Here is a 25,425-nt window from a genome sequence, read left to right on the forward strand (position 1 = left end):
GCTGTATGCCTCAGAGACATGGACCATGTACAGCAGGCACCTCAAAGCACTGGAGAGGTACCACCAACGCTGCCTCCGCAAGATCCTACAAATCCATTGGCAGGATAGGCGCACCAACATCAGCGTTCTTGCTCAGGCCAACATCCCCAGCATCGAAGCTTTGACCACGCTCAATCAGCTCCGATGGACAGGTCACATTGCCCGCATGCCCGATACGAGACTACCAAAACAAGCGCTCTACTCAGAGCTCTGGCACAGCAAGAGCCCCAGGTGGGCAGAGGAAATGCTTCAAGGACACCCTCAAAGCCTCCTTGAAAAAGTGTAACATCCCCATCGACACCTGGGAATCTGTGGCCCAAGACTGCACAAAGTGGAGGAGAAGCATCTGGGAAGGCACCGAACACCTCAATTCTCTTCGCCGGGAGCAAGCGGAAGCCAAGCGCAGGCAGCACAAGGAGCACACGTCAACCCAAGCACCCCACCCACCCGCCCCTTCAACCACCGTCTGCCCCACCTGTGACAGAGACTGTAGGTCCTGCATTGGACTCATCAGTCACCTGCAAACTCATTTTTAATGTGGAAGCAAGTCATCCTCGGTTCCGAGGGACTGCCTAAGAAAGAAAAGTACATTCATGATTTAAATATGAATGTAGGAGGCATGATCAGTAAATTCGCAGATGACACGAAAATTGGTGGAGTGGTAAATAGCGAGGAGGGAAGCCTCAGGCTACAGGACGATATAGACGGGTTGGTCAGATGGGCAGAACAGTGGCAAATGGAATTTAACCCCGAAAAGTGTGAGGTGACGCATTTTGGGAGGACTAAAAAGGCAAGGGAATACACAATGAATGGTAGGACCCTAGGAAGGACAGAGGATCAGAGGGACCTTGGTGTGCATGTACATAGATCCCTGAAGGCAGCAGGATAGGTAGATAAGGTGGTTAAAAAGGCATAAGGGATACTTATATTCTATGCCTCAGCTAATGAAGACAAGAGGTTATGATGGAGCTGTACAAAATGCTAGTTAGGCCACAGCTGGAATACTGTGTGCAGTTCTGGTCGCCACACTATAGGAAGGGTATGATTGTATTGGAGAGGGTGCAGAGGAGATTCACCAGGATGTTACCTGGCTGGAGCGCTTCAGCTATGAAGAGAGACTGGACAGGTTGGGGTTGTTTTCCTTAGAGCAGAGAAGGCTGAGGGGGGACCTGATTGAGGTGTACAAAATTATGAGGGGCATAGATAGGGTAGATAGAAAGGAACTTTTCCCCTTAGTAGAGGGGTCAATAACCAGGGGGGGCATAGATTCAAGGTAAGGGGCAGGAGGTTTAGAGGTGATTTGAGGAAAAACATTTTCACCCAGAGGGTGGTTGGAATCTGGAACTCACTGCCTGAAAGGGTGGTACAGGCAGGAACCCTCACAACATTCAAGAAGCATTTAGATGAGCACTTGAAACGCCATAGCATACAAGGTTACGCAAGTGCTGGAAAATGGGATTGGAATAGACAGGGCTTGATGGCTGGCGTGGACACGATGGGCCTCTTTCTGTGCTGTATTACTCTATGATCTCCATATCCCTTGATTCCCCTAGAGTCCAAAAATCTATCTATCTCAGCCTTGAATATACTCAAAGACTCAGCATGCACAGCCCTCTGGGGCAGAGAATTCCAAAGATTCACAACCCTCTGAGTGAAGAAATTCCTCATCTCAGTCTTAAATGGTCTATCCCTTATTCTGAGACATTGCCCCCTAGTTCTAGACACGCCAGCCAGGGGAAACAATCTCTCAGCATCTACCCTGTCAACCCCCTTCAGAATCTTGTATGTTTCAATGAGATCACCTCTCATTCTTCTAAACTCCAGAGAGTATAGGCCCATTCTACACAATCTCTCATCATAGGATTTTGTTTTCTACAAACTTTTTAAAAGTGTATTAAGCCGAGGGAGAGACTGCGATCAGAGAGAGGTGAGAGTGTGCTTTTCTGTTTAATGTTATCTCAATTTTCCAATGGAGAATAGTTGAATTTTGTATCCAACTAATTATCTCCACTTGGCAGTTAGAAAAGGTCAATGATAAATGCTAACACAAGTGAGACAGAAATTCCAACACCTAATATTCAGAAGGGACAGTCAGAGAGGGAGATGGCGAGAAAGACAAGAATCAAGAAAAATACATAATTAGAGAGAAAGGCATACAGGCAATTCCAATCTTTGTTCTTATTTGATTTCATTTAGAAAAAAAGTTGAACTTTAAAAGCAAACACCCACTGAGAGCAACAAATAGTAAAGAAGGGGAAAATGACAAGTAACATTTTATCAAAAAGCATTCGGAGTGATTCAAAAACTTCAACAAACCATGATGGTAAAAGTTGACAGAGGAAAATTGAAAGTCAAATGTGCACATAGATACTTACAATGGGAAAAGTTGACACAAAAGTGTGATAAAAAACATGACAATAGCAAGTAAGGTTTGTAGACATTATAATTTTATACAGACATAGAAAACTAAATATATCCCATAATAACATAATAATTAAATAATGTCTTGCATTCTTTTTAATACCTTGATTAAAATCATTACTTAAAGGTCTCAGCCTGTCTGAAAAGCCTGGACTTCAACAGGATATTTGTACCTCACAAGAATTAAGAGAGAACTTTCAATCACTTCTGTGCATTCTGACCATGTGTAGATTGCAGGAGTATTTCCCAACATGCAATCTATGCATCAACAGAATTTGAAGGGTAGAAGGATGTGTTTATGGAAATTTATGTTTATTACAGATTGTATAAGTCACCAAACTAACCAGTAGTACATTAAACTTTCTACTTCAGCACTCCTGGAACACACACAGTGCATATCAAGAAATTGTACACCCTATACCTGTGATTTTCCAACTATTAACTTTAAGCAGCAAAAACCTTATAGTTAAATGATTTTAAGGCAGGAACATAAAGACTGGAACTGGTTGACGAAGGGGAAAGTATTGGTAGGGATCTGAGGGTGCCAAAGAGGCTGTGCATGGCTCAAGGGAGGAGGCTGACAATCGGGAACATGGTGAGGGTTGAGAATGGATGGTTTAAAAGAGGACAACAGAAGCTTGGATCACATTCTCTTGCCCCCCCCGCACCCCATAAAGCTGTCATACCTTGCACCTCCCAATAATCCCAGATCCTATCAACCCCTAATATTGCCAGACTCTGGCCCACCAATGCTCCAAAACCACCTACTCAGTACTGCTAAACCTCAGGACCCCTCCCAGACTTCTCCCCCACTCCCAGAACCGCCATTATGCTCACAGATCCCTAGATTGCACACTCAGTGCTTCCCGATCCCAGAAACACCTAATGCTTCCAGCCCCTAAGATCTCCCTCCCAAGCACTGTCAGATTCCAAGATCCCTGACTTCAACATCTGCCCCAGTGTTTCTAGAACCTTCCTCTCCAGTTTTCCGGAACCCTGGGACATCCCGCCCAGAACTCCAAGACCTTGTGACCGACCTTCAAAATACTGCTAGATCCTGACACTCCATCTGAATACTGCCAGACATCAAGCACCCTTCCCAGTGCTCCAGGCCCCAGAGCAACCCCCAATCCTGATAAATCAATGTCCCTAATTCTACTCCTTGACATAACTCCCCTTTTCCTGTAAGGCCTCTGACTCACCATAAGCAACACCACAGGAAAAACCTAGTGTCGACTCACATTTCCTGGCTCAGTTGGTAGCACTCTTGCCAGAAGATTGTGGGTTCAAGTTCCACTCCAGAGACTTGAGCACAAAAATCTAAGCTGACATTTCCAGTGCAGTACTGAGGGAGTGCGTCTTTCGGATGAGACGTTAAACCGAAGCCCGATCTGCTCTCTCAGGTGAATGTAAAAGCTCCCATGGCACTATTTCGAAGAAGAGCAGGGAAGTTATCCCCGGTGTCCTGCTCAATATTTATCTCTCAATCAACATCACTACAAAACAGATTATCTGGTCATTATCACATTGCTGTTTGTGAGAGCTTGCTGTGCGCAAAGTGGCTGCCGCGTTTCCTATATTACAACAGTGACTACACTTCAAAAAGTACTTCATTGGCTGTAAAGCGCTTTGGGTCATGAACGGCACTATATAAATGCAAGTCTTTCTTTTTTTTAAATCACACTTCTCAGTTACCTTTTTTCTCAATTATAAATTCCTATATCCATGTTTATAATGGAAACCACGGAGGTAAAATCGTCACCTTATAACTGCACAATCTGACCAATGGGTGACGTTATATTATTTTTATCTCCATAACTTGCTCAAAATGATTCCTGAAATTTTTTAACCACCATTTTTTTCCAATAACTGAAAATTTAAATGCCCAAAATAAGGAATTAACTAAAATTAAAATCATGTTGCACAATAACATGAAGAAATGTATTAACCGAATCATCTTTTAGTGACTTTCCCAATAGTCTGGGTTTGGAATTGATATTTCTGTCCAGAGTTAAATTTTTGAATAGGCTGGGCATTTACTTTCTCAGGTTGTCATTTGTGCTTTAGATTAGGGTCCTTTCAGTACTGTGGCAGGGGCAGAAACCTAATTGGAGGGATTCAAATGTGGAGTAAAAATCTGAATATGTATATACACACAATACAGTAGGCTAACAAAAAAACACTAAAAGGGCAACTTAATATTAACGGATATATTTCTACAGAAACCTGTACCATCTAAACGGTATATTAAACAAATGAAGAAAATAATTGCGATTCTTTGGTCTATCTTTGTTCACTTGACGTACACAAAATATTTTCACTCATCCAACACCACATTTTTCTCAACTGGAGCCAGGATTTCAAGGCTCTTTTAATTTTGTTGGAATATGAAGTAGATTTAAGGCTTCTATTCAGAAGATATTTTGATCTAGACTTAATACAGTTACTTACCAGTTTCTTTTAAATTGGAGACAGCGACCTCGACCTCACAAATAAAGACGTAATACTTACCAGTTTGTATCATTTTGAAAGAATTTTTTAAACTTGCACAATTGGAACAGTACTGTCACTTGTTGTTCACATTGGATTATTGATACATGAAAGCAGTCAGGTAAATCAATGTTGGTTAACCCAGTGTGAAAACTGCGAGAGACTACTGACTGAAATTAGAGCCAACCAGTACAACTACTATCACTGTGTTACCGTGGAGGATTCATGGGTTGATGCTGGTCTTTAAATAGCCTGGCAGCTATTTCAGGTGCTGAAAATCCTTCCAAGTATTTATTGACTCAATGCATTTCCAGATCATATGAACTCTGAGCACTGCTCAGATTACTATGATGTCCAATTAACTGCCACTGCCCCAGCCCTGCATAACATTGTTCAATCTAATCTGGATGACGGGTACAATTTTTAGCCACTTTACAGTTAACGCTTCAAACACATCTTGTACTCACTGTGAAGTTTAAATAAGACAAATATCACACTGAAATCTTGCCTGGCAGAGATCTAAATTGCAATCAAATCCAACAGCCGACACAGATTTGAATCAAAAATGCTGAGTTCAAGGATTAACTGAATGTATACTTCACATGTGAAATAGTTACATTGCACGTATCTGCAACAAAGCTTCAATTACAGCCCAAATTTTGAACCCTTTCCCCACTGAGTAACCAGAAACTCAGGTACATTTTTATGCCAGTGAAAACAAATTTCTGTTGTTAAAACAAATTCCCTTTCTGTTGAACAACTACGATTTGGCATTTGATCATTAACTCTGTATTTAAGCAGCTGCATTAAACTACAGGTGACAGCACTGTCACATTTATGTAATAAAAGTTGGCTCAGATTTTGCAGTCATCAGCAAAATGATGGTGAACACTGTAGCATGGATTTCACCTTTCCCAGCATTAATTTCCATTCTGGCGCCACCTATAGGGGATCTCCGGCGTCTAGCAACAGTAAGTAAGCAAGCTAAGGAGCCAATCACAATGAAGAATTCTCACACACAGCAAACCAGGAAGTAAAAAGCACTGATTATCCTTCACTTCTTAATCATTTTAGAGTGCGAAATATAGATTTGGACATACACATGGGTTTAAGGTAGAAGCTGAAATACCAAACAAACTTTTAAAAAAATCTATGGAATGGAGAAATTTGAAATTCCACAAATATAAAATTAGTTTTTCAGGGCCAGAGAGATTGTTCAGCAGTAATTATGACTTAGTACGCCATTAAAAACCCAGTTACACCTCTTTCCACAAGGCTCCACTTTTACAGCGCGATTAGAGCATAAAAAGTGTAGGTTCACGTCAATTCAAGTGATATCTAAGTTTTCCATCTGCGAGGACTTCAACAGCACACCCTGTGGAGGAGTGCAACTTCTGGGTTTCTGCGTTTAACTGCGCATGTGCAGATGCCAGAAGTTGCTGTCAGTTTCAGAGTAATGGCAGCGAACGCTGACAGTTTGACCATCATTACAACCACAAATTCTGGGCCAATATCTTTCCGTAACAAATTAAAAATATTGAGTTGCAACTGCAGCAGCCGTATTCTGTAACAACAGAGCTCAGTTGCGAGGGCAGTTATGTGTTTGCAAACATAATCAGCCAAAAGAGCAAAGTGGACAATCCAGTTCACGCCATGTGGCATTTAGAAGCAGTTAAGTGCACTGGACACAGAAAAGGCTATGAACATAAGAAGTAGGAGCAGGAGTAGGCCATACGGCCCCTCGGGCCTGCTCCGCCATTCAACAGGATCATGGCTGATCCCAACCTAGACTCACGTCCACTTCCCTGCCCGCTCCCCATAACCCTTAATTCCCTTATCAGCTAGGAAACTGTCTATCTCCGTTTTAAATTTATTTAATGTTGCAGCTTCCACAGCTCTCTGAGGTAGCAAATTCCATAGATTTACTGCCCTCTGAGTGAAGAAGTTTCTCCTCATCTCAGTTTTGAAAGGGCAGCCCCTTATTCTAAGATTATGCCCCCTAGTTCTAGTCTCACCCATCAGTGGAAACATCCTCCCCGCATCCACCCGATCAAGCCCCCTCACAATCTTATGTTTCGATAAGATCGCCTCTCATTCTTCTGAACTCCAATGAGTAGAGGCCCAACCTACTCAACCTTTCCTCATAAGTCAACCCCCTCATCTCCGGAATCAACCGAGTGAACCTTCTCTGAACTGCCTCGAGAGCAAGTATATCTTTTCTTAAATATGGAAACCAAAACTGTACGCAGTATTCCAGGTGTGGCCTCACCAGTACCCTGTATAACTGAAGCAAGACTTCCCTGTTTTTATACTCCATCCCCCTTGCAATAAAAGCCAAGATTCCATTGGCCTTCCTGATCACCTGTTGTACCTGCACTAACCTTCTGTGTTTCATGCACCAGGACCCCCAGATCCCTTTGTACTGCAGCACTTTGCAGTTTCTTTCCATTTAGATAATAACTTGCTCTTTGATTTTTTCTGCCAAAGTGCATAACCTCACACTTTCCAACATTATATTCCATCTGCCAAATTTCTGCCCACTCACTTAGCCTGTCTATGTCCTTTTGCAGATTTTTTATGTCCTCCTCACTCACTGCTTTCCCTCCCATCTTTGTATCTGTGGTAAACCACTGTTTGTATTCCACTGTGTACATGCCTGGACATGCCTCGGCTGACTCCTCCCACAAGTCCTAGTATAAAGGTGACTGCTCCCCAGCCCCTTTGTATTCTGGACCGGTCGACCACTCGAGGCAGACCTTCATTCTTTTGTTAATAAAAGCCTTTAGTTACTCTCTTAACTCTCAGTCTTTTATCAGTAATTGATAGCGCATCAATTTTATTAACAAAATTTTTATAATGGAGAAGATCCTCACACCAGCATGCCTGGACTTAGATCATCGGGAGGCGGACTCATCCACCAAGTTTACTCACTGGCTTAAGTGTTTCGAAAAATTCCTGACCGCCTCCACAGCAATCAAATCGGACAAGGACAAACTGGATGTCCTGACCTCCAAAGTGAACCACCGAGTGTACTCGGTCATCCAAGATGCGACCTCGTACGCGGACGCTATCAAGCTCCTCAAGGACCAGTACACGCGCCCAGTGAACGAAGTGTACGCCAGGCACCTTCTGGGGAGTCGTAAACAACAACCTGGGGAATCGACCGTGGAATACCTTCAGGCACTGTCTGTGCTTGGCCGGGCCTGCGGTTGTAAGGATGTAAGGCCGCCGTGTACACAGAGGAACTTATCCGGGACGCTTTTGTAGCGGGCCACAGATCCAATTACACCAGACAGCGACTGTTGGAGCAGAGTGACCTCGACCTCAACAAGGCCTCTGAACTCGCAGTATCATTGGATGCAGCCTACCGGGGCATGGATGCCTACTCCTCTGCACCGTGGACGCCGCGGGGAATGACAGCCTGGGACACGGTAGGACCGCCTCATAGCGCCGTGCCACCCCAGCCACGGCCCAACTACCGCAGCAGTGTCCCAAGGCCAGACAGCAGTGCCCCAAGGCCAGAAATGCTACTTCTGTGGCCAGGCAAAACACCCCAGAGCGCGCTGCCCGGCGAAAAACGCGATCTGCTCGGGCTGCGGGAAGAAGGGACACTACGCTAACGTCTGCAGGGCCAAAGCCACCCCGAACCCCAGCAGCGCCGCGTGTGGGCCATGCGGGCCGCCATCTTGGGCCTCCCCGGCCATGTGCGAACCACCGGTACAGCAGCCATTTTGGACGCCTCCAGCCACATGGGGATCATGGACGCCGCCATCTTGGACGACTGCCGGAACGCAGCAGGCCCCCAACACCGCCTCATCTGATACCCGCAGCGACACACCGACCCCTACGCTGGCATCCGTTACACTGGACCAAGCGAGACCGCACCAGCTGGCCAGTTCCACAATGGACATTAAGGTAAATGGCCACGATACAATCTGCCTTTTTGACTCTGGGAGCACGGAGAGCTTCATCCACCCAGACACGGTGCGGCGTTGCTCTCTCCCAGTCCTGCCTGCGCACCAGCGGATTTCTATGGCCTCCGAGTCCCAGTCGGCGGACATCGGCGGCTACTGCGTAGTGACACTCGTAGTAGACGGGACCGTGTACGATCATTTTAAACTTCTGGTCCTGCCCGACCTCTGCGCTGCCGTCCTGCTGGGGTTAGATTTTCAGTGCCACCTTAAAAGTGTTACGATGGCGTACGGTGGACCCCTACCCCCGCTCACAGTCCGCAGCCAGCAGCTCCCAAATTGCCCGCCGCGCACCAGATGCAACCACTCCACACTCAGAGTCACCCCCCCCCCCCCCCCACTGTTTGCTAGCCTCACCCCCGACTGTAAGCCCATCGCCACAAAGAGCAGGCGATACAGTGCCGGGGACAGGGTTTTCATTAAAACCGAAGTGGAGCGGCTCCTGAAGGAAGGGATTATTGAGGGCAGCACCAGCCCCTGGCGAGCCCAGGTTGTGGTCATTAAGACCGGCGAGAAGCAGCGCCTGGTCATCGACTACAGCCAGACAATAAATCGCTACACCCTGCTGGACGCCTACCCACTCCCCCGCATAGCTGATATGGTCAACCAGATCGCGCAGTACCGCGTCTTCTCGACCATTGACCTGAAATCAGCGTACCACCAGCTCCCTATCCGCCCTGAGGACCGCCAGTATACTGCCTTTGAGGCAAACGGCCGCCTCTATCACTTCCTTAGGGTTCCCTTTGGCGTCACCAACGGGGTCTCCGTCTTCCAAAGGGAGATGGACCGGATGGTAGATCAAAATGCGTTGCAGGCCACTTTCCCATATCTGGACAATGTGACCATCTGCGGCCGTGACTTGCAGGACCATGACGCAAACCTCGAAAAATTCCTCCGCACCGCCCAACTCCTGAACCTGACATATAACAAGGAGAAGTGCATATTCCGCACAAACCGCCTCGCCATCCTTGGCTGTGTTGTGGAACACGGAGTCATCGGCCCCGACCCCGACCGGATGCGTCCCCTTATGGAACTCCCACTGCCCCACTGCCTCAAGGCCCTGAAGAGGTGCCTAGGGTTTTTCTCCTATTATGCCCAGTGGGTCCCCTACTATGCGGACAAGGCCCATCCGCTGATCAAGTCCACCTCTTTTCCCTTGATGGCAGAGGCCCGCTTAGCCTTCCACCGTATCAAGGAAGACATTGCCAAAGCCACCATGCACGCAGTGGACGAATCCATCCCCTTCCAGGTGGAAAGCGACGCGTCCGACTTTGCCCTGGCCGCTACCCTCAATCAGGCGGGGAGACCCGTGGCCTTCTTTTCACGAACCCTCCAAGGCCCGGAGACCAGACACTCCGCTGTTGAGAAGGAGGCCCAGGCGATTGTGGAGGCTGTGCGTCATTGGAGGCACTACCTGGCCGGAAAACGATTTACCCTGCTCACTGACCAACGTTCAGTTGCTTTCATGTTTAACAACAAGCAGAGGGGCAAAATCAAAAATGACAAGATCTTGAGGTGGAGAATCGAACTTTCCACCTACAATTACGAGATCTTGTACCGGCCCGGGAAGCTCAATGAACCCCCGGATGCGCTATCGCGTGGCACCTGCGCCAGCGCGCAGATCGATAGACTGCGGGCCCTCCACAATGACCTCTGCCACCCGGGGGTCACCAGGTTCTTCCACTTCATCAAGGCCCGCAACCTGCCTTACTCTATTGAGGAGGTCAGGACCATGACCAGGAACTGCCAAGTCTGCGCTGAGTGCAAACCGCACTTTTATAGACCAGACAGGGCCCACCTGATAAAAGCCACTCGCCCCTTCGAGCGCCTGAGCGTTGATTTTAAAGGGCCTCTCCCCTCCTCCGACCGCAATGTGTACTTCCTCAATATTATTGATGAGTACTCCCGTTTCCCGTTCGCCATCCCCTGCCCGGACATGACCAGTGCCACGGTCATTAAATGTCTGAACGACCTCTTCACCCTGTTCGGTTTCCCCAGCTATATCCATAGCGACCGGGGCTCATCGTTTATGAGCGACGAACTCCGTCAGTACCTGCTAACTAGGGGTATTGCCACAAGCAGGACCACCAGTTACAACCCCCGGGGGAACGGACAGGTGGAAAGAGAAAATGCGACAGTTTGGAAGGCCGCCCTGCTAGCCTTAAAGTCTAGGGGCCTTCCAACCTCCCGCTGGCAGGATGTGCTCCCCGATGCGCTCCACTCTATTCGGTCACTGCTCTGCACTGCCACTAACGCCACCCCTCATGAGAAAATGTTTGTCTTCCCAAGGAAGTCCACATCGGGGACATCGCTACCGCCATGGCTGACGTCCCCAGGGCCGGTCCGACTGAGAAGGCACGTGAGGACCCATAAAACGGACCCCCTGGTCGAGAGGGTCGACCTCCTCCACGCCAACCCCCAGTATGCTTACATTGCATACCCGGACGGGCGGGAGGACACAGTCTCCATAAGAGACCTTGCACCCTCGGGGGCCGCAGTAACCCACTACTCACTACCACCCCACCCCACGATCCGATATCCAGCCCCGGCAGACGGCAGGCCTGGGCCCAGCGACCCGCTCGACATCTACGAGGACGACACGCCTGTGCCACAGCCTACGCAGGACTTGACGCCGGAAGCTCCACTACCCCTGCCGTCGCCACGCCGATCACAGCGGCAGACAAGACCTCCGGAGAGACTCCAATACACTAACTTTTAATACACTTCACCCCGCCGGACTCAATTTTAAACAAGGGGTGAATGTGGTAAACCACTGTTTGTATTCCACTGTGTACATGCCTGGACATGCCTCGGCTGACTCCTCCCACAAGTCCTAGTATAAAGGTGACTGCTCCCCAGCCCCTTTGTATTCTGGACCGGTCGACCACTCGAGGCAGACCTTCATTCTTTTGTTAATAAAAGCCTTTAGTTACTCTCTTAACTCTCAGTCTTTTATCAGTAATTGATAGCGCATCAGTATCGTCGGCAAACTTGGATACATTGCACTTGGTCCCCTCCTCCAAATCGTTATAGATTGTAAAGAGTTGGGGTCCCAGCACTGACCCATGCGGAACACCACTAGTTACTGATTGCCAACCCGAGAATGAACCATTTATCCCCACTCTCTGTTTTCTGTTAGATAGCCAATCTTCCACCCATGCCAGTATATTACCCCCAATCCCGTGATTTTTTATCTTGTGCAGTAATCTTTTGTGCGGCACCTTGTCAAATGCCTTTTGGAAGTCCAAATACACCACATCCACTGGTTCCCCTTTATCCACCCTGTTTGTTACGTCCTCAAAGAATTCGAGCAAATTTGTCAAGCATGATTTCCCCTTCATAAAACCATGCTGACTCTGTCCGATTAAATTATGCTTATCCAAATGTCCTGTTACTGCTTCCTTAATAATGGACTCCAACATTTTACCAACCACAGATGTTAGGCTAACTGGTCCATAGTTTCCAGCCATTTGTCTAACTCCCTTTTTAAATAAGGGCGTTACATTAGCAGGGACCTTTCCTGAATCCAGGGAGCTTTGGAAAATTACCACCAATGCATCCGCAATCCCTACCGCTACTTCTCTCAAGACCCTAGGATGTAAGCCATCAGGTCCAGGAGATTTATCCGCCTTAAGTCCCATTATCTGACTGAGTACCATCTCCTTAGTGATTTTAATCGTGTTTAGCTCCTCCCCCCCCTATAGCCCCCCTGTTTGTCCAGTGTTGGGATATTTTTAGTGTCCTCTACTGTAAAGTCTGAGACAAAATATTTGTTCAGCGTCTTTGCCTTCTCCATGTTCCCCACTACTAATTTCCCGGTCTTGTCCTCTAAGGGACCAACATTCACTTTAGCCACCCTTTTTCTTTTTATATAACTGTAGAAACTCTTGCTATCTGTTTTTATATTTTTTGCTAGTTTACTTTCATAATCTATCTTCCCTTTCTTAATTCATCTTTTAGTTATTATTTGCTGGCTTTTAAATGCTTCCCAATATTCTATCCTCCCACTAGATTTGGCTACTTTATATGCCCTTGTTTTCAGTCGGATACTATCCTTTATTACTTTACTTAGCCACGGATGGCTGTCTTTTCTTTTACGCCCCTTTTCCTCGGTGGAATATATTTTGCTTGAAATTTGTGAAATATCTCCTTGAATGTACACCACTGCTCCTGTACCGTCTTACACCTTAATCTATTTTCCCAGTCCACTTTAGTCAACTCTGCTCTTATACCTTCATAGTCTCCTTTATTTAAGCTTAGTACGCTGGTTTGAGATCCAACTCTCTCACCCGCCAACTGAATTTGGAATTCAACCATGTTATGGTCACTCATTCCAAGGGGATCCTTTACTAGGACACGTTTTTTATTAATCCTGTCTCATTACACAGGACCAGATCTAAGATTGCCTGCCCCCTGGTTGGTTCAGTAGGAGACCTGACAGAATCCCAGCAGTAATACAGTAATCCCTCCCCAACCGCGGGGGATACATCCCTGAAAACTCCCATGGTTAGTAAAACCGCGGTTGGCAAACAGTATAAATGTTCAAATAACACAATAAAAATATAAAAGCAATAAAATCATGTTATTTACCTTAATCCTAAATTTAAAACCACGTATACGCAAAATTCACTGCCGCGGTTGGCAAAAGTTGTCGCAGAGAGGAAACCATGTATACTTGAAATCCGCGTATGGCAAAACCGTGGTTGGGGCGGGATTCCTGTACTTCCCTTTTAAAAGCTATTATTGGTTCTTTTTCTATCAGGCATTCCATGTGTGCACAACCCTCGGATAAAATAATTTCTCCTAAACTCAGTGAAGATCTTAAATTTATGCCCTTTAGATACTGGCTCACCAACCAACTGGCTCACCAACCAGTGGAAATAGTTTTCCCATTTTACTTCATCAAAACCCCTCATAATTTTGAACATCTATCAGATCTCCTCTTAAACCGTCTCTGTTCCAATGAAACATTTCCCAGTTTCTCTAGTCTCTCCTCAAAAACTAAAACTCCTCATCCCTGCTATCATCCTAGTAAGCTTCTTCTGTACCCTCTCCATGGCCCCAACTTCCTTCCTGAACACAAAACACATATTTTAAATGTAGTCTAATCAAGGATTTGTATAGGTTGAGCATTACTTCTTTGCTTTTGTGCTTTAGGCCCCATTTATTAAAAAAATCCCATGTGCTTTATTTTACAGCTTTATCAACTTGTCCACCCACTTTAAAAGATATAGGCCAGGGTTTTGTGTGATCGCTAGCCTGCGATGTTCCTGTCCATTAAAACAAATGCAGGGATAATCGCAGGCAGGCAACTAACGTGGATAATCCCAGCCATATATACCTTTTAATTACACAAACAGACTTCTACTTAGAAGTTGTTCCCATTTGATTTCAATATCCTGTTTTCACACATTTCTTTTGCACTTTCTATTGAACTGACTGGGACAGTGTGTGGGTTGCGGGGTGGGGAAAGGAGATAGGAGGGTAAGTCAAGCTATGCCACAATCACACAATTAATGGTTGATTACACAATTACATAAATTGTCCATCTACTCAGCCAGAGAATGACATGTGGCAGAGGGGAAGAAAAAGACAAAAGATAATATGAGCCCTTTATTAAGCCACTCTTCCAAGTAAAGGGTTCCGGTACAATTATTATTATAATCATAGCAGAAAGTGTAGAAGAGTGCACCACAGTGTTCAGAAACAAAGTTCACAAGCTGTAGTTAGATAAACTGCAGAGGGCAAATTGATCACAAATGTGAGCAAAATAGAACTTTCCCTGGTGATACCACACAAAAAGACACTATTTACAAAAAATCCTTCCCAACTAGAATTGTAGTAAGGTGGAAGCCAATGTTCTTGCTTGTTTCAAGGGTTATAGGCCAAACAGCGCATTGTTATTTCAATTATCAGCCTTAATGTAAATTATAGGCTAAAAAAAATTATACTGGGTTCTCCAACTGTAGGTATTCCTATGACCTGAGTAAAAAAAATGAAGAATCTTTCCCTTTAGAAGAGGATAACTGAAATCTGAGCACTTTCACTACCTGATAATATTGCTGACATCTTGATCTCATCCTTCTGATTGATAAGCACAGCTGTTATGTATAGTCTGTTACATCTATTCTAAAGAATGTGTCATTCACCAACTAAAGTCTTACAAAAGTCTCTACTGTGATTCTTATAATATAATTGGTTTTAACAAATGCTAATGACACATTTGTAACAGCATGATACTGTGAATGCAAAATTGGAACCAAGCTGCCGTGGCGATCAAAATTCTCCAAAGACATACACTATTAAAATCCTTGCTCATCTCTTACAAATGAAAACTTGTATTGAGAGCCTGCCTTGTCATCAGGACGCTGCTTTATTATTTCAGAATTACAATCCTCAATGATAACAACTCAATTTCAATTTTTTTCCCCAATTTTTTTATTTGTCACATAACCAAATACAACAAGTGAAATCCAGTCAGTGAAATGCTTTTTTTCCTTAACGAGCCGAGCGCACCAAGCAGCAAAGGACACTTAGCTGCCTGGTATGCACGGAGCCCACAAGGACGGCAGCCATCTTCATCAGCGCCATCACAATAGGGTCCGCTCTCGCCTCGCTCCGCCTTTCCCGCACTCCTGCCCGACAATCTTCAGCCGCCGTGGTACCGACGTCCCGGGGCCTGTTTCTCCCTGGCTCTCCTTCCACCCGGTCTGACCTCCGAGCCTCCCGCGGTGTCCGACCTTCCAGGGCCTGCTTTTCCCGCCCTCGGTCCGCTGGCCGCCTCCACTCCTACCGGTTCGACCTCCGAGCCTCCCGCCGAGGAGCTGCCGGCCGCCGTGCTACAGCGGGTCGTCGTGGCCTCCATCGCTGCTTCTGCTGCCTCCCCGCCGACTCGCCGAACTCATCAGCGCCAATGCACAGCGTCTGTAGCGGGAGTGGGCCGACCGACTCAGGGAGAGCGCTTACCCTGCGACCGCCACGGACGCCATCTTGACATGATGGTTCATGTCCCACTCCAGGGACTTGAACACAAAAATCTAGGCTGACACTCCAGTGCAGTGCTGGGGGAGTGCTGCACGGTCAGAGGTGCCGATTTTTGGAGTAAATGTTAAACCGAGGCCCCGTCTGCTCTCTCAGGTGGGCATCAAAGATCCTATAGCACTGAGAGTCCGTGAGGCCCCAGGCCCAGCGCAGTCAGTTGGACGGAGCACGTGATCTCAGCATCAATACTGAACATTAAATTTCTCCAATTCATTTTTCCTCTAAATGACCAGTGGCAAGTTCCTGATTTCAGCAGAGTTGCTCAGTCATTTTTTTTCCCATAGTTAAACAGAGTTTCTGATAAACTAGACTAATCACATCTTCTAATCATAACCAACCTCCTGGATAGTCTATCTCCAACATCCAGTTCTTGCTGCCATTTTAAAATATGTTGATACGATTTAATACAGAAGTGCACCTAATAGAAAGAAAAAGTTAAATATTGTCCTGTATAAAGATACAGTATATCATTCTATTCTCCAACTCTTTCAAAAAATAGCCAATAGCAAAAGTGTACTGTATACAAAATCAGTATTTTTCTCTGTAAATTACTTGAAAAAGTCAGTAAGTCAGAAGATAATTAGATATCTAGTCACTGCAGAGCAATAATGTTTCCTACATTACAACAGTGGCGACATTTCAAAAGTACTTAATTGGCTGTAAAGCACTCTGGGACATTCGGAGGTGGTGAAAGGCGCTATATAAATGCAAGTCTTTCTTTTTTCTTAACAAAGCAATTACAATGATGAGTTATATCAGTAGAGTTTAAATTTGAGGCTATTGTGCTAAAGCTATACTGTATAGTGCTCTGGTCAGGCAGCACCTTGAATATTGTGTTTAGTTTCGTTCACCTAGCACGTGGAAATATCCAAGACCTGGAAGCGGTGCAGGGAAGAGCTAAAAGGCTGATCCCTTGTATCAGTGGATTGAGGAAAGGTTAGAAAAGGAGACAGGAAGATAAAGGAGGAAGGAAGGATCTTTCATGATAGCAAAATACTGCGGATGCTGGAAATCCGAAATAACAACAGAAAATGCTGGAAAAACTCAGCAGGCCAGGCAACAGCCGTGGAGAGAAAATAGAGTCGACGTTTCGGGTCTAACCCTTTTTCAAAACTGGAAAGGAAATGAAATAGATCGAAGGCAGGGCTGCGATAGAACAAAAGAAGTGAAGAGACATTAAGAGGTATTCAAAACCAGACGAGATGGTAATAGAACAAGTGGAGACAGGACATACTTGCTCTCGAGTCAGTACAAAGAAGGTTCACTTGGTTAATCCCGGGGATGAGGGGATGGACATATGAGGAGAGGTTGAGTAGATTGGGACTCTGCTCATTGGAGTTCAGAAGAATGAGAGGCGATCTTATTGAAACATATAAGATTGTGAAGGGGTTGGATCGGGTGGATGCGGGGAAGATGTTCCCGATGATGGGTGAAACTAGAACTAAGGGGCATAGTCTTAGAATAAGGGGCTGCTCTTTCAAAACTGAGATGAGGAGGAACTACTTCACTCAGAGGGTGGTAGGTCCATGGAATATGCTGCCCCAAAAAGCTGTAGAAGCTACATCATTACATAAATTTAAAACAGAAATAGACAGTTTCCTAGAAGTAAAGGGAATTAAAGGTTACGGGGAGCGGGCAGGAATTTGGACATGAGTCTAGGTTCGGATCGGTCATGGCCCTGTGGGTAGCGGAGCGGGCCCAGGGGCCGTGTAGCCTGATCCTGCTCCTATTTCGTGTGTCTAATTCTGTTAGATTCAGGAGATGGTTCTGTGATAGTGGATTGGCGGTTAGGATCAGATCAGCCATGATCTTATTGAATGGCGGAGCAGGCTCGAGGGGCCGATTGGCCTACTCCTGCTCCTATTTCTTATGTTCTTATGCTCTTATAAAAGACGGTTCAGATTAGGTGTGAAGTGTACTGGCAGAAAGAGAGACAGCTGCCATGTGGGAGAGAGAAAAAAAAAAGGAAAGGGGGGGTGGAGGGAAAACCCAAAACAAAGGGGTGGAAAAAAAATAAGTAAAAATGTAATACGGGCCGAGGTTACGATCTGAAATTGTTGAACTCGATATTGAGTCCGGAAGGCTGCAAAGTGCCTAATCGGAAGATGAGGTGCTGTTCCTTGAGTTTACGTTGAGCTTCTGTGGAACAATGCAAGAGGCCAAGGACGGTGAGGTCCGAGTGGGAATGGAGCGGTGAATTAAAATGACAGGCGACCGGAAGCTCGGGGTCACCCTTACAGACTGAACGGAGGTGTTCCGCAAAGTGGTCACCCAATCTGCGTTTGGTCTCCCCAATGTAGAGGAGACCGCATCGTGAGCAGCGAATACAGCATACTAGATTGCAAGAAGTACAAGTAAATCGCTGTTTCACCTGGAAGGGGTGTTTGGGACCCTGGACAGTGGGAAGGGGGGAGGTATAGGGGCAGGTGTTACATCTCCTGCGCTTGCACGGAAAGGTGCCAGGCGAAGGGGAAGGGCTGTTGGGGGTGATAGAGGAGTGGACTAGGGTGTCTCGGAGGGAGCGGTCCCTATGGAATGCTGAAAGGGGAGGGGAGGGGAAGATGCATTTGGTGGTGGGGTCACTTTGGAGGTAGCGGAAATGGCGGAGGATGATCCGTTGAATGTGGAGGCTGGTGGGGTGAAAGGTGAGGACAAGGGGAACCCTATCGTGGTTCCGGGAGGGACTTATCTCTTCCTATCTCGACTCTATCTTTTCTCCCCTTGTCCAGTCTCTTCCTACCTACATCTGCGACTCTTCGGACGCCCTCCGCCACTTTAACAGTTTCCAGTTTCCTGGCCCCAACCGCTTCCTTTTCACCATGGACGTACAATCCCTCTACACCTCCATCCCCCACCAGGATGGCCTGAGGGCGCTCCGCTTCTTCCTTAAACAGAGGCCCGACCAGTCCCCATCCACCACCACCCTCCTCCGCCTGGCTGAACTTGTTCCTTGTTCTCACATTGAACAACTTCTCCTTTAACTCCACTCATTTCCTCCAAATCAAAGGTGTTGCTATGGGTACCCGCATGGGTCCTAGCTATGCCTGCCTTTTCGTGGGATATGTGGAACACTCTTTGTTCCAGTCCTACTCGGGTCCCCTCCCTCAAATCAAGGAACAGCACCTCATCTTCCGATTAGGCACTTTGCAGCCTTCCGGACTCAATATCAAGTTCAACAATTTCAGATCATAACCTCGGCCCCCATTACATTTTTACTTATATTTTTTCCACCCCTTTGTTTTGGGTTTTCCCTCCCCCCCCGCCCACCCCTTTCCTTTTTTTTCTCTCTCCCACATGGCAGCTGTCTCTCTTTCTGCCAGTACACTTCACACCTAATCGGAGCCGTCTTTTGTCTCCACTTGTCCTATTACCATCTCGTCTGGTTTTGAATACCTCTTAATGTCTCTTTACTTCTTTTGTTCTATCGCAGCCCTGCCTGCGATCTATTTCATTTCCTTTCCAGTTTTGAAAAAGGGTTCACCCGAAACGTGGACTCTATTTTCTCTCCACGGATGTTGCCTGGCCTGCTGAGTTTTTCCAGGATCTTTCATGACATCGGGATGTCTTAGAGTGCTTTATAGCCAATGAATTACTTTTGAAGTGTAGTCACTGCTGGGCAAACATGGCAGCTAATATGTGCTCAACAAGGTCTTACAAACAGTAATGAGATAAATGACCAGTTAATCTGTTCTGATCATTTTGATTAGGGATGAATGTTGGCTTGGACACCTATAGAACTCCCCTGCACTTATTCGAAAAAGTTTCTTGGATCTTTTCTGTTCACCTCTATTTGCCATGATACTTCTGGAGCCATCAAGTTTCTCGACCATTTCTTCATCTCCACCTTTAATGCTTTGGTCCGCAGCACAACCTTTACCCTCTCTCTCATCTCAGTTATTCCCCTGGTATGGTACCCAGGATTGCTCCCTCAAGTCTAAGGGACACAGATTTAAACGTATCTGACAGATAACTGGTTTAGCCATCCATCACCAGATAGGGCTGAAGCATATCAAACACGATCAAGCCTTGATCTCCTCTGCTAAAACCGCCCACTATTTCAGGATAATCCTGGAAAGCAAAGATAATCCCCCGCTTCTTTTCTCCCCTACAGTCAAACTCCTTTTCCCTGCCCCTTCTATCACCTCCAGCAGCAATTGAAGGAGATCATAGAATTCTTTCTCACTATGATTGACACCATCCATTCAGCTGTCTCTGCTGTTTCCCCCTTCCCCTTGCACACCAAGCCCAACCTCCCCCAGGATACCCTCTGCCCCAGCCTTGGGTCCACGACTTTCCCTAGTTTTTCTCGTATCTCTCCTTATGCCTACTCTGAGCTTATCTCATCCATGGAACTCACCTCTAGATCCCTTAACCCCATCCTCAGTAAACTGCTGACCACCCAACTTCCCTTCCTGGGCCCCATGCTAGCTGACATTGTAAACAGTTCCCTCTCCTCAGGTACTGTCTCCCTCAATTTCCAAACCAGTATCATCACTCCCCTCCTAAAAAAAAAAACATCCTTGACCGCCCTGTCCTTGTAAACTATCACCCTATCTCCAAACACCCTTTCATCTCCAAAGTCCTTCAGCATGTCGCCTCCCAAATCCATGTCCATCTTTCCCACAATCCCCTGTTTGAATGTTAATCAAATTTCTGTCCCTGCCACTGCACTGAAATGGTCTTAATTATAGTCACAAATGACATCCTTTGAGACTGTGGTGCATTTTCCTTCCTCGTCCTATTTGACCTCTCTGCAGCCTTTGGCACGATCAACAACACCATCCTCCTCCAACACTCCTTTATTGTCCAGCTCAGTGTGACTGCCCTCATTTCGTATCACTCTTACCTAACCAATTATAAGAAGAGATTCTCCAGCAATGGGTTCTCTACTCACCGCCGAACCATTACCACCAGAGTCCTGCAACGAACTATTCTTGGTCCACTCCTCTTCCTCGTCTACATTCTGCCTCTTGGCTACATGATCCACAGACATAGAGTCAGCTTACACATGTAAACTGATGACACCCAGTTCTACCTATCCACCACCTCTTTCAACCCCTCCACTGTCTGTATTGTGGGATGTATGTCCAACATCCAGTCTTGGATGAGCTGCAACTTCCCCCAGTTAAAAAACAGAGATCTAGGTAGGCTAGCAGATTTGGTGCTTAGCATGTACAATAACTGCTTTCCATGGTCAACAGAAATGTCACCTTCTCAAAATAATCAAGAAGGTTGGTCAGGCAGAATCTTCCCCTACTGTGGCAATGTTGGCTGCACCTCTCCAGCATTCACTGATTTGCTCATGATAACGGTCAACACCTCACAAATGTTTCTCTCAGTACTCTTAGGATAAATACCATCTATCCCTAGGGATTCTTTGATTAGATCCATTTAGCTCGTTTAGGAACTCCTTTTCATTGATACTTGCATAATCTCTGATTATGGAGGGTATTTTGCTTCTCTAGAACGTCTTTTCTACTTGGAGAAAATAATCATCGCGTAGGTTAGGTTTGTCCTCAGTTTCAGCCCCGTTTACATCGTTTAAAGTTGTCACCTCTTTTCCGACTGCTCTCCTGTTATAGCACTGAAAGAATTTCTTGCTGTTATATTCAGCATCTGCAACTGTTGTGTATGTACCTTTAAGGGAATAACTGGTCTCAGACTGCAGTACCGGCAGTGACCACCCCTGTATAAAAGGCCCTAGCAGGCTTCTGTAGTTTTCAGTTTCCAGGTTGTCTCCATTCAGTAAAGACTTGTTATAATCAACTCCTGCAGTCCGTGTCTCAATTATACACGGACATAATACTGGCGGCGAGTAAGAAACGAACTTACCTGCAACTCGGCAGCACCTCAGACGACGTCATTGAAGGTCGAAGCCAGAAGAAAGAAAAAAAATAATCCCAAGTAACTCGAGAAACGGGCGTTGACCGTGGGCAACCGCCCTCTAAATCATTGAATTGAAAAGTGCAGGAGAGACTGTCGAGAGCCTGGCTTGATTCTCCAGTCTGTGGTTTCCCAGCTAATCGGGCTGGTGGCAGGTAGTGCACTGATCCTTCCTGGGCTGCGGCGGGCTAGAGCTCGATCGGGTGGCTCTGCAACGGGGCCGGGCAGCGAGTCGGGAAGCAAAGAGAGAGAGGGTGGAGCACACAGGGTGCGGCCGGTGCTTCGAAGCCGGGCAGCGTTCGGACCTAAGAAGAGGGAGGGAAGTGTCCCAGAGGGTCCGCTCCACGACGGGAACGGTTCTTCAATTAACGGAGCAAATATTGAAGCGCGATAGAAAAATAAAAATACCGCGGAGAGCAGCGTTGGCAGCAGCGATCGGGGAGGCGCGAAGACCACAGGGCGTCGCAATTACAGGATAGTAAAATAAATATAATCGCCAGCAACAGCGTTGGCAGCTGCGGCAGCGGTGGGAAAGCGCGGGAGGCGCCATCTTAACTCAGCGGGGAAGAAGGAAAAGCGCGGGAGGCGCCATTTTGATCCATCGGGAACGAAGGCAAAGCGCGGGAGGCGCCATCTTAGATTTTCAAGATGCCAAAGACTGGCGATATCACTGCCTTCGATAATGCAATAGAAGACTGGACCACGTATGTGGAAAGAGTCGAGGTATATTGCGAGGCAAACGAAATAGCCGATGAGAAAAAGGCATCGGTATTGCTAAATTTAATGGGCGCAAGAACGTACGGCCTATTGCGGGACCTGATTACTCCAGCCAAACCAAAGGCGAAGAGTTTTAACGAAATTGTTGCTATCCTACAGGAACACCTAAATCCTACACCACTGCTGATAGCAGAAAGATTTAACTTCCACAGGAGAAATCAGCATAAAAATGAGAGCAATGCTGATTACCTTACGGAACTACGCAAGCTATCAAAGCACTGCCAGCTCGGAGCAGAACTGGCAGATACCTTACGGGACAAATTTGTCTGTGGACTCTTGAGTGAAGGAACCCAGAAGAGGTTACTCTCAGAGAAAAAGCTGACGCTAGATAAGGCTTTCAGCGTGGCAGTATCGGACGAAGCAGCAGCAAGGGGAGCTGCGGAAATACAACAAAAGCCACAGGAATATGGCACCCACGAAATGACACGGGGATTTGCAAAATGTTATCGCTGCGGCAGAACAAACCATGACCAGAAGGACTGCTGGTCCAAGGACAAAATATGCAGGCAATGCGGAAAGATGGGACACATTGCATGAGTTTGCAGGTCTGGGAAGAAGACCAACGACAACAAAAAGGCTACTAAGGAACCGTACAGGAAAGTACAAAAGATGACGGACAGTAGTTCCGAAGACCAGATAAGCGATAGTGAATCCGGGAACAAGAGACTAAGCTGTCTCAAACTTCACAACGTAATCGCAAAAGAGGATCACCGAACCATTTGGGTCACCCTCACGATAGCAGGGTCCCAAGTCAAAATGGAATTGGATACAGGATCAGCTCTAACCGTCATGAATCGACGAGACTACGAGCGGCTATTCTCACACATACCGTTGAGAGAGACATCCATTGTCTTGAGGACGTATACGGGGCAAAAAGTATACCCCAGAGGAAAAATAAGGGTGCCTGTCGAATACAACGGCAAGAAAATACGGAAATTGTATCTCTACATTCTGCAAGATGGTGGACCACCGTTCTTGGGACGTGAATGGATCAGAAAGATAAGTTTAGACTTGCACTCCATTCAGGCACTGACGGTGGCTGGTAAAAAGGATGACGACGTCACTCCTGGTCGATTGTCAACAATCTTAGCTAACGCCAAAGAGGTATTTCAACAAGAACTGGGCACTCTTAAAGGCGTAACCGCCTCGATAAAAATAGAGGAGAATGCAATTCCCAAGTTTTTCAAAGCAAGACCGGTACCATATGCAATTCGCCCAGACGTCGAGGCAGAGCTGGAGAATCTGGAGAATGCAGGCGTGTTATCTAAGGTAGACTGGAGCGAGTGGGTGACACCCATCGTTCCGGTCATGAAGAAAACGTTAAACAATAAGTCTGAGGAGCCAAGGAAGGTTCGCATCTGTGGGGGCTTCAAGGTGACGGTGAACCCAGTCCTTCACACAGTACAATATCCTCTTCCAAAGATAGAAGATATCTTCGCCTCACTATCTGGAGGGAAGCGTTTTACAAAAATTGACCTAGCACAAGCATATTTGCAGATGGAGGTTGAAGAATCCTCTAGGAAGTATCTCACGATAAACACTCACAAAGGTCTTTACCAGTATAATCGACTGGTATTCGGAGTAGCATCAGCTCCGGCGATATGGCAAAGAGCGATGGAACAAGTCCTGCAAGGGATTCCGGGGACTCAGTGTTACTTGGACGACATCCTAGTGACAGGTGAAGATGACAGTGAACACCTTGCCAACCTAGAGCAGGTGCTCACTAGACTATGTGAACATCGGCTACGAGCCAATCACCCCAAGTGCGAGTTTTTTTAAGAAACAGATATCGTATTGTGGCCACGTGATTGATGAAGAGGGGTGGCATAAGTCCCCTGACAAAATTGAAGCGGTAGTTAAGGCTCCAGCGCCTGAAAATGTGTCGCAACTGAGGTCATTCCTCAGATTGGTGAATTACTACCGTAAGTTTTTGCCGAATTTGTCCACAATTCTGCATCCACTGAACGCCCTACTACTAACGGGAGTAGCATGGAAATGGAGCGATGAATGTAAGCGGGCCTTTCAGAAGAGTAAGGACCTAATCACTTCAAGAGAAGTATTGGCTCACTACAACCCGTCACTACCGATAAGACTGGCGTGTGATGTGTCTCCCTACGGCATTGGGGCGGTACTGTCACATAATTTCCTTGATGGTGCAGAGAGGCCGATAGCTTTTGCGTCACGCTCGTTAACTTCAGCCAAGCGTAACTACGCCCAGATTGACAGAGAGGCCCTCAGCCTGGTGTGGGGGGTGAAGAAGTTGTGGTAAACCACTTTTATCGTTCACTATCGTTACACTATAGTTATCACTGTTATATCGTTACTCTATGGTTATCACTGTTCACACTGTTGTATCACTATACGAGGTCGCCTCTTGTCACGCTGTTATACCTGGGCTGACCACTGCTGACTCCGCCCATGACTCCACCTACCTGCCCAGGTAGAAAGGTAGTCGACTGGCTGGCATTCCTCCTTGTTGTATCCGATCACCCACGAGGGTGGGCTCTGTTATTTAGCCAATAAAAACCTATAGTTACTTTCTTAACTCGTCGCTTTTCATTGGATGAATTGATAGGTATATCAATTTTATTGGCTAAATTTTAAAATGTCGTTCCCTGAGCAGCAAAGCGAGCAGTCAAACGACCAGCCAGACGCCGAGCTACAACAGCCACAGCAGCCAGCTTGGCTGCGAGCCCTCAGACCACCGTACCTGGATCTAAACCCACAGGCAGCAAACTCAGCCCTCGACTTCGAACACTGGCTGAGCTGTTTCAAGTCCTACCTGGGAGAATCCGGCGTGCCT

The 25,425-nt window shown here is 46.6% G+C and overlaps 1 protein-coding gene across 8 annotated transcripts in view; it reads right to left on the reverse strand.

Moving 5' to 3' along the window:
- Window positions 1-25,425, reverse strand: part of LOC147121022 (CAP-Gly domain-containing linker protein 4-like) — a 457,143-nt gene that overhangs the window by 399,795 nt on the left and 31,923 nt on the right. The window contains exon 1 of one of the 8 annotated variants that reach the window (XM_085980318.1): window positions 4,972-5,470. The exons of 4 other annotated variants lie outside the window; for them this stretch is intronic. In XM_085980318.1, coding sequence (XP_085836444.1) covers window positions 4,972-4,984 — 13 coding nt within the window. In that variant the 5' untranslated portion in view covers window positions 4,985-5,470. Of the gene's footprint in view, window positions 1-4,911; window positions 5,471-25,425 lie in introns of those variants that run through there. 3 more of the 8 variants (XM_085980317.1, XM_085980319.1, XM_085980324.1) reach the window with 3 other exon arrangements.

Source organism: Somniosus microcephalus, chromosome 3 (genome assembly GCF_052327205.1).
Source record: "Somniosus microcephalus isolate GS21.2 chromosome 3, FLI_Smic_1.0, whole genome shotgun sequence".
Lineage (NCBI taxonomy): Eukaryota > Metazoa > Chordata > Chondrichthyes > Squaliformes > Somniosidae > Somniosus > Somniosus microcephalus.